The 17,768-nt window shown below is 28.3% G+C and overlaps 2 protein-coding genes and 2 pseudogenes across 2 annotated transcripts; all 4 read right to left on the minus strand.

Annotated features, from left to right (window-relative positions):
• LOC102597843 (dirigent protein 22-like) overlaps positions 1–677 on the minus strand; it is a 1,687-nt pseudogene extending 1,010 nt beyond the window's left edge.
• Positions 678–2,318: 1,641 nt separating this feature from the next.
• On the minus strand, positions 2,319–4,242 carry LOC102598151 (dirigent protein 22-like; annotated as a pseudogene).
• Positions 4,243–6,949: 2,707 nt separating this feature from the next.
• Positions 6,950–7,694, minus strand: LOC102595527 (dirigent protein 22-like). Its single transcript, XM_006366547.2, has one exon. The coding sequence runs from the start codon at positions 7,670–7,672 to the stop codon at positions 7,088–7,090; it is 585 nt and encodes a 194-aa protein (XP_006366609.1). The 5' UTR covers positions 7,673–7,694; the 3' UTR covers positions 6,950–7,087.
• Positions 7,695–16,447: 8,753 nt separating this feature from the next.
• LOC102598485 (uncharacterized) lies at positions 16,448–17,290 on the minus strand. Its single transcript, XM_006366554.2, has one exon. It carries the CDS (start codon positions 17,118–17,120, stop codon positions 16,551–16,553), a length of 570 nt encoding a protein of 189 aa, XP_006366616.1. The 5' UTR covers positions 17,121–17,290; the 3' UTR covers positions 16,448–16,550.
• Between the last annotated feature and the right edge of the window lie 478 nt (positions 17,291–17,768).

Raw genomic sequence — 17,768 nt, forward strand, 5'->3', positions numbered from 1 at the left:
AAAAATAAAAAGAATGTGTCTAATAAATTTAAACAAAAATAAATTAAAAAGAAGAAATGGAATAAAAGGAAAAAATAATGAAAAAGAAGAAGAAGGTCTAAGCCCAAAAGTTCCATTTTCCAAAGCTAATATTAAAAAAGGGAAAAAATGTTGCCATTGGGACTTGAACCCATGACATAGGGGCACTACATGAACCACTTATCCATTGAGCCAAGTCTGTCCTTTGTTCTCAGGGGGTTCATTTTAATATATATACACATAAAATCAGAATTTAACGTTATATATACAGTGTAATTTTTTGACGAGGGGGTTCGGGTGAACCCCCTGGGCTCTACCTAGGTCCGCCCCTGCTTGCCAGTAGTAAACACAAAGTTGAGGTTCATGAGAAGGCCAGACTCATTTTGATCAGCTGCACCATAAATCCCTTGGGCTCGACCCACTATAGTCGAGTTGGGCTCTGGTCCAACCGTCAGTGGGTCGTCCGCCATTGCAACAAACCCAAAGGTAGTCATGTTTGCCTGGGCTATTTGGACCGCAGTTGGATTTTTCCCACTAGTTATGTCATGAAAATAGAAATGAAATTTAGTTACCTTTTGCTTTGCATGAGGAAGTTTCTTGAACCATTTTTCAACAGCTTTGGGTCCTAATTCAACACCTTGAGCCATTGGCATGGCCATAGCAACTATGAAGAAAAACAATAAAACTAACCTTGTTTTTCCCATCTCTTAATTTTTCCAAGTCTTAACTATTTGAGAAAGAGTCCAATTAGTTGTAGACTTGTAGATATAAAGATATGAGTATTAGTATTTATATGTGGTGTGTGAGTGGGGAGTTGGTTGTTAAGAAATTAAAAATATTTAGTTCCTTTACATTCAGACTAGTAGAATATATAAGTTGTTAGGGTGCATGTGATTGGTACGAAAAGAAAATATTTTCTTCGAAAATAAGTGAATTTCTTATTTGATCTCAGAGATGTTATATGTAAGCTAGCTAGTAAACAATAGAGTCCGCACTTTCTAACAAAGGCTATTCCATACTCAAGGAGACTCGAATACGAAACTTTTGATTAGATAAAGTACTTATCACTCCACCACAATCCTTGTACGTGAAAAGATATATATCCTATACAGCTCAGGTATATATGTATTGTCTGTAAACTCTAAATAATTAATATGCATTACACTAATCTGCATGTTCCAGCAACAATCCTTCAAACTACAACGAACACATGTACTAAATCCCATTTCACACTACATCAAATTCAATTTCAAACTATTTTAAAGTTGAATGAAAAAGATGTAGAAGTCGTGATAAGTTATAAAATTCTATTTCAGACTACAATATTTACATATATTGACAAAAAACTTAATAATTCACACAAATCACCATAAAATATATAATTCCTAGCCTGCGAGGTTTCAATTATTTGGCTAGATAGCTCAACGATATTCTACGCCATGACCTATAGAGTCCGCCCTATCCATCAACAAATCAGCCTTTATCCTATCTAATCATCTCTCCTCAATATATTTAATATTATCTATCTTTCTCACACCTTCTCGCTAGAGACTTTGTGTATCTCCTCTTCATATATCCAAACTATCTCAACCTCGTTATTCTCATCTTGTCCACCACAAAGACAACTCACCTTGTATCAAATATAGTCATTCTTTATATTATCTTAATGCAGATCATAAAAATAATCTGATACATTAATATTTCTCTATCACAAATATATATATAGGCATTTAAACATTCTAGGTTCTAAATTCTAAAATAGCAATATAAATGGTAATAGCTAAATTATAAATTTAATATTTGTAGTGCAAATATAAAATTTAAACTAAAGCTACTAAATTCTATTGAATTGTAACCTTTTGCTGGGAAAAGCTACGATAGTTTCATAGTGGTCACCCAAACATTATTTCTTCGTTAAAAAATTATATTGTGTATAGATCAAATCTTACTTTATGTTAGTATATTACAGAAGCTTATTGCGTGACTATACAAAACTTATATTAGTTATAGTCAATACTTAATATTATTAGAATAATAGTATCATACTTAAAGAAAAATGATTAAAAAATAATTTTATCGAAAGCAAAATCTTGTAATAAGGGCAAAAGATTTCATCAAACATTTTTAATCAATAGAAATATCCTTATAACTTCCAAAACATGGTCAAAGGTCTTATTTCAATGATCAAAAAGTCAAAACATGTCTTTATCCTTCCAACAATATAGATAAACTATATATAGGAAATACATATTACAAATGACCACCAACAATTAGCAACGACCATTCAATTAAATTAATTACTATTCGTAATACAGTAGCATAATATGATACTCAACCACAGCATCTCCACTAGTCGTATTGAACCAACAAGTATTCGCAGTCGCAATTCCTTGAGCCAATCGAAAAACTCCAGAACCACCAATGATAGGCATTTCACAATATTGGTGAAATAAAGGGTTCCGACCAAGCATACTGAACGTACTACCATTATACTCTCCACTTGTAAACACAAAGTTAAGAGTCATAAGAAGGCTAAATTCATTTTGATCAGCTGAACCATAAAACCCTTGGGCTCGACCCACTATTGGCGAGTTGGGGTCGGGTCCAACTGTTAGTTTATCTTCTATCATATCAACTAAACCAAAATAAATTGGGGGTTTAGCAGTCGTATTAGGCTGAGCTATTGTAATTGCAGTTGGATTTTTCCCGCTAACTACATCATGATAATATAAATGAAATTTAGTTAGCTTTTGCTTTGCATGAGGAAGCTTCTCGAACCATTCCTCAACAGCTTTGGGTCCTAATTCAACACATTGAGCCATTGGTATGGCTAAAATAACTATGAAGCAAAATAATAGAACTAGCCTTGTTTTCCCCATTTTCTCAATTTTTATTTACTTGTATACAATAGTATGAATACATTTATGTATATAGAGTGTGTGAGTAGAACAAGAGGTGCATTTTTACTTTTACTAAATATAGTTGGTCAAAATACTTGTAATCTTGACACATTATTATAAGATCTCATTTGATTTACAAAATAATTTTTATATATAAAAATTTAAAATATTTTGAAATATTTCTTTTGTTTTTTGTCCTCAAAACTAATTATATTTGCTTTTAACTCTTAATTAGTTCATTTTATTTAACACTTTAATCATTTTATATTTTCCTCTAATATTTCATTACCTAAAACTTGATTTCTAGAAAATTTAAGTAAATTAATAGTATATTCTCTTATTACATAAGAGACAGTTTAGGTTGAAGCAGGCACGTCTCCGTCGACTGCCTGCTTCAGCATGTTTTTTAAAAAAAACTTAAAAATTTATTTCTTTTGTTCTACTTTAATTTAATAGTGTATAATTTTTTTGAAATTATGAAATTTGTTTTAGCTATGAATTTTAGTTTCGTCTCTGTAGACATGCCTACTTCAGCGTCTTTTTGAAAAAAAAAACTTAAAAATCTATTTCTTTTGTTCTACTTTAATTTAATTAGTGTTAAGAGACAGGTTGTGCTGAAGTAGGCATATGTCTCCGACGACATGCCGGCTAACATGTTTTTTTTTTTTTAAAACTTAAAAATTTATTTCTTTTATTCTACTTTAATTTAATTAGTGTATAATTTTTTCGAAATTATGGAATCCGTTTTAGTTATGAATTTTAGTTTCGTCTCAGTCGACGTGCCTGCTTCAGCGTGTTTTTTTAAAAAAAACTTAAAAATTTATTTATTTTGTTCTACTTTAATTTAATTAGTGTATAATTTTTTCAAAATTATGGAATCCATTTTAGGTATGAATTTTAGTTTTAAATTCAAGAAGATGTGCATGCTTCAACGTGTTTCGAAAAAATATTTCAAAAAAAATTATTTCTTTTGTTCTACTTTAATTTAATTAGTGTATAATTTTTTCGAAATTATGGAATTTGTTTTAGCTATGACTTTTAGTTTTAAATTCATATTCTTTAGTTATTGCTTATGAAATCCGTTTCAGCTATGACTTTAGTTATTTTGAAAGTTGATAATATTGCTATATCTTGTAACTACTTTGAGTGAGTTTTTGGAACCAATTTTCAACAGCTTTAGGACTTTGTGCAATATTGCAATGAGCTAATGGAATTGATGATAATATGAATAGCAATAGAGCAATACAATAAAATTGAGTTTAGCTTTGCCATGTTTTGGTTTTGTGTTTTTGATTTCTCCAAAATTAATGTATTGTAAGTAAATATTTATAGAAAGAGGGAAGGATGACTTTAGAAGAAAAGAATAATGTGATGATTTAGGCGGGAGTCGTTGGACGCCAATGTTGATTATTTTATTCGCAACCATACTTTCCTTGAAACCTACTTCAACATCCTAATAAACAAATGTTTTTTTTTTTAAAAAAAAGTTTATATTTTGGGTTAAGAAAATATTTTTTGATAATAATTGGTTGGTAAGCAAACAATATACTAATTCGGAAAAACATCTATTACAGAATGATAAAGTTAGGAAAATCAAATTATATTTTGACAACATTTTGAAGTATAAAGAATTGATCATAATCATGTCCAAGTGTTTTGAGTACATTAATAAAAGAAAAATGACACCCCCACCTGAAAATCAGTGCAAAATCGAATATCGTGCGAAGAATATTTAAGACTTAATATATATAGTTAACTTATATAATTTTCAACATATCTAGTAATATGTATAATTTTTCGGTGAATAATGTTCAACTGGCCACACAACCTTCACTATTTTTCCGGAGACTTTGGCAGTACAATCAATTTGCAAAAACAATCTATCGTACTAAACACGCATTATAAAGTCTTTGGTAAGAGACTTCATGAGTTCCTCAGACCACAGTCCACACAGGTCACCACCTGTACCTCGTGGTGTTTAGGTTTGTTTCTAGACCTCCTTGATTAATTTATTACTCTATTACAAAATTATTATTTTTATCATAAAAATTTCAACTTCAATGTTGAATGTCAATTTGATGACGACTTAGATAATTTAATAAAAAGCGAAATGATTTGGTGGACCCTTATACTTGTTCGAGTTTGTATTATGAACTCTTTTACTTAACATTTTACCAAGTAAATCCTTAAACTCAATAAAATATGATATGTCAAACCCCTTTAACTATTGACCAGAATTATGTGACATTAAGATGACTGAGTTGGCAGAGAGTGTGACTACACCCATGTGAAGCCAAGTCAACTTCATATTTAAATTTTAAAAATACTAAAAAATAAAATGATAACTAAAAAAAAACTAAAAGATAAAATAATAAATTAAATAAATAAATAAATTTGAAAAAACTCTTCTTCCTTCAACACTACCTACTTTTCGCCTCCATCTCCATCCGTGCCCCAATCCCTTTTTCTTTCTTCTCCACATTATTATCACCTTTAGCAGGACATTGACACCTCCTTGTCATCAGATTTCAAATTGTTATCACTGTAGGGAGAAAACGACGTTGATTTTATGGTGGTGCTCGTCGGAGTCTACTGATTCGAAGTGGAGTAAGAGAGAGAGGTGACGTTAATCCTTTTTCACCAAGAGGGAGGCGGCAAGGGGGTTTATTGGTACGACGGAGAGGATGGAGAGGAGAGGCGGACCCTGGTGGTTCGCAGGGGTCGCCGGTGATGTGTCGGCTTAGGGTTACTGATTTTGTGGAGGTTAGAGAAAGAGGAAAGGAAAATAGTGAGGTTTGCAACAAAGATGGAGACGGGTACAGGTCTCGCCCAGTGGCGGACCCAAGATTTTCACCAAGTGGGTTCAACCTATAAAAAATAAAACTAAAATGTGGCAACAGAGATTCAAACTTGGGCTGGCTGAGAAAATTGAACCATTTTCACCACTCTGCCAAGGGTCACACTTGTGTTAATGGGTTCAAAAGTTAATATATACATATAAAATTTAAAAAACAGATCAAATATATATATATATATATATATATATATACACGATGTTATTTTTCAACGAAGTGGGTTCATATGAACCCACTTGACCCTCTGTAGGTCCGCTCCTGGTCTCGCCGGCAAGAAGAGCGGTGGCGGCGACGATTTTCGCCCGTGGATTTTGGATGTTACATGGTTGAAATAAGGAGAGGAGGTGTGGAGTCCCAAATTTTGCTTAATAAATTTAAAATTTATTATTTTATATTTTATTTAATAAAATTTTAATTTAAAAAAAAAATAGATAATGAAGATAATTATGACATGTTATTAATTTATATTATATTACATAGATTTAACATGTCATTGCAAGAAAAGTGTGAATTACATGAGGATTTTCCTGGGGTTTAGTATGAAAATTTGTAGGAAAATAAGTTTCCTACGAATTTTCATATTAATTCCCAGGAAAATCCCATGTAATTCACACTTTTCTTTTAGTGTGTCATCTATTCAAGGGTGAGTGAACTACACACATGATATGAGGGGTTTAAAAATATCCGTTTAATTGAGTTTAAGGGTTTAGTTGGTAAATATTATTTGGAGAAGGAGAGGTTGAATTGCGTGTGCGAAAGTTGAGAAGTGATTTTTCTGTCTTTAGCGATTACAAGACAACTCATATAGGTGCTTGGGTTATGAAAGACTATGGGGTTAAAAAATCTTGGACAAAGATGTTTACCATCAGGTATCCAAATGATCCAGAATGGTTACCAAACTTTTTCATGTCAAATAATGGTGAAATATTCTCGTTGTTGTCGGGAACAACTTCCATAATATACAATTCAAAAGATGACTCATTCAGATATTCAAATGTTATTAACTGTCATTACGTTAAATAACACAATTCAAAAGTGACTCATTCAGAATTTGTAATCTGAAATAAACTTTAGACATTTGTGTGATGGTAGATCATTTTATTAATGATAAAAGATGAATTTTAAAGTTGTTATTGTCAATTATAAAAAAAAAAGTGACATTACTAACCGATTGACTTGACAAAAAAAAGTAACGTTGCTATCAAATTACACGAACATTAGAATGGGAAAACGAAAAAAGAGCGTACATATGAGAAAAAAAAAGAAATCAAAATAAAATTAGCAATTCGGCCGTCCCAACATATAATCTTTAACTCAATAATGCAAAACTACAACATTATACTCAACAATAGCATCTCCATTCTTACTTAAAGTATGTGTTTTAGCGGTTGCAACACCACGAGCTAGCCGGAAAACACCCGAACCACCAACAATTGGCATCTCTCGATATTCATTCAAAATAGGGTTACGTCCAAGTAGACTAAGTGTACTACCATTATATTTCCCATGAGTAAACACAAAATTCAAACTCATCAACAAACTAAATTCCTCAAGAGAAGCTGCACCAACAATTCCTTGAGCTCGACCAATAGTCGTTGAATTAATTTCTGGTCCCGTTGTCAATCGATCGTCTAATATCGCTAGCAAGCCAAACGCCGTAGGCGAATGAGACGTAGAATTAGCCTGGGCAATTGGTATTGCTGTTGGGTTTTTACCAGCAACTATATCGTGAAAATAGAAATGAAGTTTGGTTATTTTTGGTTTTGCATGTGAAAGTTTTTGGAACCAATTTTCAACTGCTTTAGGGCCTTGTGCAATATTGCAATGAGCTAATGGAATTGATGATAATATGACAATAGCAATAGAGCAATACAATAAAATTGAGTTTAGCTTTGCCATGTTTTGGTTTTGTGTTTTTTATTTCTTCAAAATTAATGTATTGTAAGTAAATATTTATAGAAAGAGGGAAGGATGACTTTAGAAGAAAAGAATAATGTGATGATTTAGGTGGGAGTCGTTGGACGCCAATGTTGATTATTTTATTCGCAACCATACTTTCCTCGAAACAACTTCAACATCCTAATAAACAAATGTTTTTTCAAAAAAATATATTTTATATTTTGGGTTAAGAAAATATTTTTGGTAAGCAAACAATATATTTTGGAAAAACATCTATTACTGAATGATTTATGATAAAGTTAGCAAAATCAAATTATATTTTGGCAACATTTTGAAGTATAAAGAATTGATAATCATGTCCAAGTGTTTGAGTACATTAATTAGTAAAAGAAAAATGATATACCCCAACCTAAAAATCAGTGCAAAGTCGAATATTGTGTGAAGGATGTTTAATATATGCACGTAAAAGATATTTCCTCGTCCAATAATAGTTATTCACTATATTAAAAATAGTTACATTGTTCAATAATACTTGTCTAATTTAAAAAATCAATACTTATATAATTTATCTTTTGTGTCTATTTTACTCTTGCTATTAAATACTCCCTATTTATCATCTAACACATATCTCAAAATATTAAATTTAATAAAGTCAAAAGATAATATCGTAATATTACCCCCTACTATATATTATTTTTTAAGGAATGGGTCAAGTCAATAGTGAACAACTATTATTGGACCTATAATTTTAGGGTGAATAATGTACGATCAATTTGCAAAAAAAAAAGTCTATCGTACTAAACACGCATTATAAAGTCTTTGGTAAGAGACTTCATGAGTTCCACACAGGTGACTTGGTCACCAATCGTGGTGTTTACGTTTGTTTCTAGACCTCCTTCATTAATTTATTATTACAAAATTAACTTTTTATCATAAAAATTTCAACTTCAATGTTGAATTTCAATTTGATGATTAATTTCTTGTAAAGAGTGGATTAAATAATTTATCACTTCAAAATAAACTTGATTTTTTTTATATATCAATGTATTGAAATTATTTTACCATCTACTAACTAGCTAGTACAAAATTGAGATTATTATATTATAAGAATTTATAAATAGAAATATTTATTTTAACCGTCAACATATGTTTCTTAAAAAGATATTATCTGCATCTTAGTTATCAATAGCAAGGATTAATGTTAATAACTTGATTGTGCTTACGGACCAAGATTTATTGTTGTGAAGTTAGAAAAAGATAAAGTTGCTTTCATGATTGTTTTTATTGTTGTGAAGTTAGAAATTATTTTTTAAGTATTTCTATTTATCGAAGACAGTAATAAAATGTATCACAAAATGTATTGACAAAGCCAACTACAAACACAATATACTTAAGTTGAAGCAATAGAGATTTGAAAGACTTTAAATCGATCTTTATGAATTGGTTGATCAATGATTAATATTTTATCAGATGCAAAGTTTATGGTGCAAATATTACAAAATGAAGATAATAACATTGTGGAAAATAGATACCACTTGCGAATATATATGAAGATCGGTGAACTTTTTCAAAGTGATCAACATTTTATATATTCCTCTAACACGAAATGTTTTAACTCATAATCTAACGCAATTCTCTATTTCCTTGCTGCATAGAATTGTTTAGAATACAACTTTCTCAATTTAGGTTGTAAACGACACATTTATGGTGAACTTTTTCAAAGTGATCAACATTTTATATATTCCTCTAACACGAAATGTTTTAACTCATAATCTAACGCAATTCTCTATTTCCTTGCTGCATAGAATTGTTTAGAATACAACTTTTCTCAATTTAGGTTGTAAACGACACATTTATGTTGTATGAACATTTGAAATAGATTATAAATTAATATATTGAAGTTGTTTACTAAAGAAAAAATAGTATAAAGTACAGAAATCTCATATATTTGGAGGCTAATTACATCATATCTGGGAAGTTTCCTCAATTACAAAAATCTCAAATTTTTCATTGCTCTCGAATACATTCATTGGTTGTCCAATACATTGCAAATGACATATTACTTCAGGGGAGGGATGTATTCGAGAGGGGATAGGTATGTATCCGAGAGGGAATAGATGTACCCGAGAGGAAATAAGGATGTATCCGAGAGAGAATTATAATATCTTAAGTTGTGAATTTATGTAATTTTTCCAACAAAATATGTGAAATTATATTGGACCCGTATCACGGGCCTTAAATTATCTAGTTTTTTAATATTAATGGAGAAAGGTTTATAAGGTAAGTGCGTCTATACATGTATAATTTATTTTGTTCTCTTTTAACATACGATTAATGATCTTTCTTGTGACATAAAGCAAGTGGACGGTTGATCATATTTAGGGCTTGTTTGGATAGACTTATAAAGAGTAATTTATAAGTCAAAAGTTAAAATTTATAAGTAGACACTATCGTACTTTTGACTTATTTTAGAAAAAATTGGCCTAAAAATGGATATTAACAACACTTTATAACCCTTTTAAACACCTCCAAAACTAAAAAAAAAACTACTCCCTCCGTTCATTTTTAATTGTCATGGTTTCCTTTTTTAGAGTAAAACTATAAGAATTTTGACTAATATTTTACGATGTATTTTTTTTCTCATATTGATATGCAAAAATTGCAATTTATAGTACTTTTCGTATAGTTTTTTAATATATCTAATTTTTTTTTTGGATAAGGTAGAAGTACCCCCCTGGTCTATAACCAAAATCCCAGAGACACCCCTAAACTTTACTAGGGTCCTATTACCCCCCTAAACTAATTTAAAATGGAATAAATACACCATAAACGCTGACTGCATAGAGAGTGTGCACACTCTGTTGAAGGCAAGTGATGAGTGCACAAATTGGACACATGTCATTTTTTTATTGGTAACTTTATAATAAATTAGTACACATTTTTATTATTTTAAAACTTATAGTATATATTCAATTATTTTTATTTCTTACTTTGTAAAATATTTATTTTAATTTCTTTTCACTTTAAACTTTTTTTTAATTAATTTATTATCTTTTCACTTTCAAATATTTTTAAAAAATTATGTGTATTTTTTAACAATAATAATTTAAAGTGTCCTTTAATTTTAATGTTTTATTTGATTTTCTTCACTTATTTGATATCCGTTCAAAATTAGCTTATTTTAAATACAAGACATTTGGAATTAAATTTGAAATCAAATCAAAACGAAAGACAAAGAAAATAGAAATCAATCAAAAAATAAAAGAGAAAAACAACGAATGTAGGTAAAAAAAAATGTGTATTAGCTTAATTTAAATACAAGATAAAGAAAATAAGAATATTTAAAAAAAATTAAAATTTAATTTTTGTAAAAAAAATTTAAAATTTTTAAATATTTTTTTTACTTTTAAAAAAAATATATTATTTAATTATAAAAAATAAAATAAAATATTTACACACGTGACGGGCAAGTGTGTACAAACACAACCAACTTGGGTGGTTGAAGGTGCCACGTCAGCACAAAAGCACAAAAGGAAAAAAATGAGTTCAGGTGGGTAATAGGACCTTAGTTAAGTTTAGGTGTGTCTCTGAGATTTCAATCATAATCTAGGGGGGTACTTATGTCTTATCCCAATTTTTTTGTTTAAAATATCGAATTAATGTAATTTAATTTAACTTTAAAAATTAGTTAAATTAACTTTCAAAAAGCGCAGCATGACAATTATAAATGAACGGGAGAAATACTTAAAAATCAAAAACACCTAAAAATAAGTTAATTCAAACGGACACTAACATATAAAACAATAAAATAAAGAACATTAAAAGTTATTGTACCAACGTTTGGAGTTTAGATATTTGACTTCCAAACAGCTGACAAAAAAGTTACACGAGTTTAGATGCTCAAGCATGGCATGAGACGATTGATTTTTCATGTCGCATTTCAATTTATTAATTTTATATCATTTTTATAAGAACTTTTATTTTTATACACGAAAGATTTGAAAAAAGTTATTTTTTTAAATTTATTTTGTAAGTGATCAAAATATATTGATTTTTCTTTTAAATTCTTTTTTAAATTTTTTTTGTGTCAAGTCAAAAAATATCACATAAATTAAAGCGGAAAGTAGTATATTGTTTTAAAAGCAAGCCTATTTGAAAAACGTTTTCTATGGTCCTTGAACAAGCATTATACAATCAAAATCTCCGGTCGGTCACCTACTTATTGCAGTCCATCGCATTCCCATGTGAGGAACAATTAGTGACTTCTTTGCTTATGCTTCTACGCAAGGATGGCAATGGGCGGTACGGTGTGGGACGGAGTGGGTTGAGTTTAATCCGTCTTGTTCAGTACCGCCTTGCATAACAATTTTTTTTATTTTCAATCCGCTCTGCATTGACCTTCTTCGCATGGTTCTGCACTTGCATAATTTTTTTACTCTATTTTATTTTTTTAGTTAAGTTTGATACTAAAAATAAAATTTAGGATAAATTACCTAAATGCATACCTTTTTTTTTTCTTCATAATTCTCATTATTCCCTACCAGTTATAAAATTTCCCAAAATCCCTTATTTTACTCCCAAACACTGGATTTAATCCTAGCTTCCAAAACCAACGTTTATCCCTTCCTTATTTCACTCCACAAATCTCTCCCTATTTTTAGTCACATAATTAAGTTATTTTCTCAGTCTATTTCATGTAGGTTAAGGATATTTTTACACAAAAAAGTTAAAAAAGAAGAAGATATTTATGAGTCTTTTACCTATTTTAAAAAATACTCTAAAATTTATAATTAAATAAAATAATTGAACTTTCAAATTTGAACACTACAACGTAAATTAGAAAAAAAGAAGAAGTAATAGTAATAGTTATTATTTGATAATAATTAGCATTATATTTATAAATTTTCCATAATTTGAGTTGGTTATGGACTCTAACAACTAATCATTTATTGAAATCGATTAGGATTCTTATATTATTATTACTAGTATACATACCTGCGCGTTGCACAAATATTTTAAAATATAATAATTTTTAAACTTAAAAATAATTAATATGAATTATTATTATTGAGTAACAAAAGTATATGTATATAATATTAGGATATAGTTTTTAAAATTTTAAAATAATTTTATATAAATAATTAATATATTTTTATAATATTAATTAGAAAAAATTTAGACTTTATAAACGCCACCAACATGCTATTATGAATATAACGTGAAAACATACATGGCAATTCATTTCAAATAAATTTTAATTCGAAATTTGAAAGCAATGATATCAATTATTATCTTTAAATTGAAATACATGTGGAGAGATTTTATATGATAGAATGAAAATTTTGAAATGATAAAATAAAGTTGATCAAAATGAAAATCTAAAAGTAACACTTTGCAAGTTCTCATTCATTATATTGAAATCTTCTGAGCATGTTAAATTGCTAAAGAAATAAGAATTACAACACAAATTAAGCCTGACTATATAAGTTCTCACTAATTTAAATCCTAACTTTTATTAATGTGAATCTCATCCATTTTATTCCATTTTCAGATGTAATTTCTAGTATAGTAAGATACGCCATTTATTTATAAAATTGTTCAAATGTCTTTTATTTTATATGTACAATTCAACGTTCGCTTTAATTATTATTTTTTATTTATAAAGGATAAAAAGCTATAATAATTTTACATTATGACAATTTAGTTTACACGATTATTAAAAGATATAATAGGGAATACTTCTTATTCTAAGTTAGCCTGTATATTAAAGTTAAAAATATAACCGGGAATGTTTCTTATTCTAAAGTTAGCAGTTAAATTGAAATTAAAAAATATAATATGAGATGCTTCTTATCCTAAATTTGCATATATGTATTAAAATATATAATTTTTGGAATACCGATAAAGAGTAGTTTGAATTTATTCTTTTAAATAAATGACAACTCGAATACGTTTGATGACATCTTTAAAAATAAAATATAGATTTGAAATATATATTTATATATATATATATATTTATTTATTTTTAAATTCAAATTTTGTTTTTTGTATGTGATGTTAAACGTGGTACTTTTGTTTTTCCTATTATGTAGGTAAAAGAGTAAATTGAGTTTTGAGAGATTAGAGTAGTTAGGTAAGTGGATAACGGATTTTAGGTTTAGTTTCATTTTCTTCTTATCTTTATCTATTTTTATTAAAATAAATTACCTACGTATATTTAACCATCCTTATTAATGTTTTCTTCTTCTTCTTCTTCTTCATTTCGTTAATTGTTTTATTTTATTTTTTGTTATAATATTTTTAAATTTAATTTATTGTCATTTTAATCGTCAATTCCAACATCCAAAATTCAAGCACTACAAAAAAATCTCATAATATGATAAAAAAAAATAACTAACGAATTAAAAATATTAAACTAATAATATGAGATCTTTAGATATTGTGACTTTCATTGTGAATGAGGATTTTATGAGTAAGAAATTAATTATACGTAATGAAAGAGAAAAGTGGGAATAGTGATAATTTTTAAGTCTTCTTCTATCAGTTTTTTTTTTTTTTTTGATAATGTTGACAATTTTTTTCTCTTTATCAAATTACGTAAACAAAATTTGAGATAATTTTTTAAAGAAAACAATCAAACTGAAAATTTGAGAAGTATTTTGATGATGAAATGTGATATTATTAAATAAAATCAATAATTGAATATTATTTTTAAAAAATATTAATAAAGATACATATCATTAACTAATATAAAATTGTTCAAATGTCTTTTATTTTGTATGTACAATTCAACGTGAGCTTTAATTATTATTTTTTATTTATAAAGGATAAAAAGCTATAATAATTTTACTTTATGACAATTTAGTTTACACGATTATTAAAAGATATAATAGAGAATACTTCTTATTCTAAGTTAGCCTATATATTAAAAGTTAAAAATATAATCAGGAATGTTTCTTATCCTAAAGTTAGCAGTTAAATTGAAATTAAAAAATATAATATGAGATGCTTCTTATCCTAAATTTGCATATATGTATTAAAATATATAATTTTTGGAATACTGATAAAAAGAGTAGTTTGAATTTATTCTTTATAAAAAAAAATGATAACTCGAATACATTTGATGACATCTTGAAAAATAAAATATAGATTTGAAATATTTAAATTTATTTTTTAAAATTCAAATTTTGTTTTTTTATGTGATGTTAAACGTGGTACTTTTGTTTTTCTTATTATGTAGGTAAATTGAGTTTTGAGAGATTAGAATAGTTAGGTAAGTGGATAACGGATTTTAGGTTCAGTTTCATTTTCTTCTTATCTTTATCTATTTTTTTTTTTAAAAAAAAATTACCTACGTATATTTAACCATCCTTATTAATGTTTTCTTTTTCTTCTTCTTCATTTCGTTAATTGTTTTATTTTTTATTTTATTTTGTTATAATATTTTTAAATTTAATTTATTGTCATTTTTATCGTCAATTCCAACATCCAAAATTCAAGCACTACAAAAAAATCTCATAATATGATAAAAAAAAAATAACAACTAACGAATTAAAAATATTAAAATAATAATATGAGATCTTTAGATATTGTGAATGAGGATTTTATGAGTAAGAAATTATGGATTGAAAAAGAAAAAGAGAAAAGTGGGAATAGTGATAATATTTAAGTCTTCTTCTATCAGTTTTTTTTTTTTTTTTTTTTTATGATAATGTTGACAAATTTTTACTATTTATCAAATTACGTAAAGAAAATTTGAGATAATTTTTTTAAGAAAACAATCAAACTGAAAATCTGAGAATTATTTTAATGATGAAATGTGATATTATTAAATAAAATCAATAATTGAATATTATTTAAAAAATAATATTAAAAAAGATACATATCATCAACTAATAAAATAATACTTATCATCAACTTTAAAAATCTATATATACATGAAAAGGGGAACTAAAAAATTATTTGAATAAATCAATATGAATTACAGATGACATATTTTGAAAAATTTTAGGTTAGTTTTTCTTTTCTGATCTTTATCTACTTTTTATTTTAAAAAGTCTTACCTACATATCTTTAACTATTCTTTTATTATTAATGTTTTCTTCTTCTTTTTTTTTGTTAATGAATTGTTTTACCTTTTTATTTAATTTTCTGTTATGACATTTTTAAATTTAATTTATTGTCATTGTTAACATTGGCTATAACATCCAAAATTCAAGCACTACAAAAACTAAAAATACTGCATACTTTTAAACCCAAAAAAATCTGCATAATATGATAGTAATAAGGAAAAAAGCAACTAACAAATTAAAAATATTGTACTAATAATATGAGATCTTTAGATATTGTGACTTTCTTTATGATCGAAGATTTTATGAGTAAGAATTGAATTATCCTTAAGAATTGAATTAAAAATATTCCTACCTTTTTCTTATTTATTTTTTTGTTACATTTTTATGAAAAAAAACTTCACTTGTCATTTTCATTTTTTTAAATAGTTATATCACATTCTGTTTTTTAAGTTATACTTTTTAGAAAATTATTTTCAAAATTAGATAATTTAATTATTTATTAAATTAAACAAAATCATAAATGCACCCACACAAGCCATACTATATGTGTATGTGTATTTATTTAAAAGAGAGGAGAATATTGTGCAAGTAAATTAAATGTTAAATGATCATAATAATACTCAAAATGATTTTTTTTTTTTTGGTAACCAACAAGATTATATTAATCACCATAGTGTAACCATTACAAATCCAATAGCAAAGTCAAACCCAACTTGCTATTCTAAAAAAAAACAGAGACAACTAGAACAAAGGAAAACTAAGCTAGCAATCTAAAATGCAAACTGATGAATGGCTTGCATAGTTTTCTAGCTGGCCCTAACACAACAAATATAAGCAATCTCCCTGGCAAGAGATTCCCAAGTTCTGCTATCCTTCTCAAAGATTCTGTGGTTCCTCTCAATCCAAATCGCATAGACATACTCAGTATATACCAACTTAAAAATTTGGGCAGTTGGAGTTTTCCCTTTTGCGGCATCAATGATTCCCAAGACATATTGGCTCCAATTGTTGTAAGGAGCTTGTACAAATTGAATCCATTGTAATAACTTGCTCCAAACCTGTTGACTGTAAGGACAACTTGTATACATATGATCTCTAAATTCAAAATGAAGTTGGCACAAAACACACTTCAGCTCTATATCTAGTCCCCATTTTTTGAGTCTATCCGTGGTGTTTAGTCTGTTTTGCAGCTGCAACCACATAGTGAAGACTGCCTTTGGCCTGGCAAAGTTTTGAAACATCAAGCACTTCCATGGAACTCTCTGTTGGGGCCGAAACAAGTGAAAGTATAGTTGCCTGATCATACTTTTGTTCTGCAAGACTATGGGCTGAAACTGTGAATAAACTTGTCTAGCCTCCAAAATTTTCTTTACCATCCAACAAGCTTGTTGGGAAATGATCACTTCTTGGAAAGGAGTTCTTTTAATATAGTAAGAGTGCACCCACTTAATCCACAGCTTATCCTGTTTATGCTCTAGGTCCCAACAATGTTTAGCAATAGCAGCCTTATTCCATGAGTGAAGATTAATCAAGTTGAGGCCACCTACTGATTTTGGAGAATAAACTTTCCCAAGCCACCAAAGCTTTCTTGGTGATAGTATTAGTGCCCGACCATACGTAACTTCTACAATGCGCATCAATGAGCTTAATCACCTTAGAAGGAATAATAAACAAATTGAGCCCAATAGGCTTGAATACCAAATAGAACTGATTAGAACAAGCTGCATTCTTCCTGCATAAGACAGTTTTTTTGGCTGTCCATGAGGTAATTTTTTGCTGTAATCTTCTCAACAAGTGGCATCCATTGTACAAGATTAAGTTTCTTGGTAGATAGTGGAATCCCTAGATATTTGAAAGGAGGGTTCCTAATGTCAAACCAAGACAACCCATAATCTGGCCTTGCACTGTGTGAGTAGTGCCTCCAAAATAAATGGAACTTTTGTTTAAATTTGCCTGTAGTCCAGAAGCTTCAGAGAAAATAGTGAAACAGTGTTGTAGCATGGTAATAGAGTGAAGCTCAGCAC

Source organism: Solanum tuberosum, unplaced genomic scaffold, assembly GCF_000226075.1.
Source record: "Solanum tuberosum cultivar DM 1-3 516 R44 unplaced genomic scaffold, SolTub_3.0 scf00647, whole genome shotgun sequence".
NCBI classification, from domain to species: domain Eukaryota; kingdom Viridiplantae; phylum Streptophyta; class Magnoliopsida; order Solanales; family Solanaceae; genus Solanum; species Solanum tuberosum.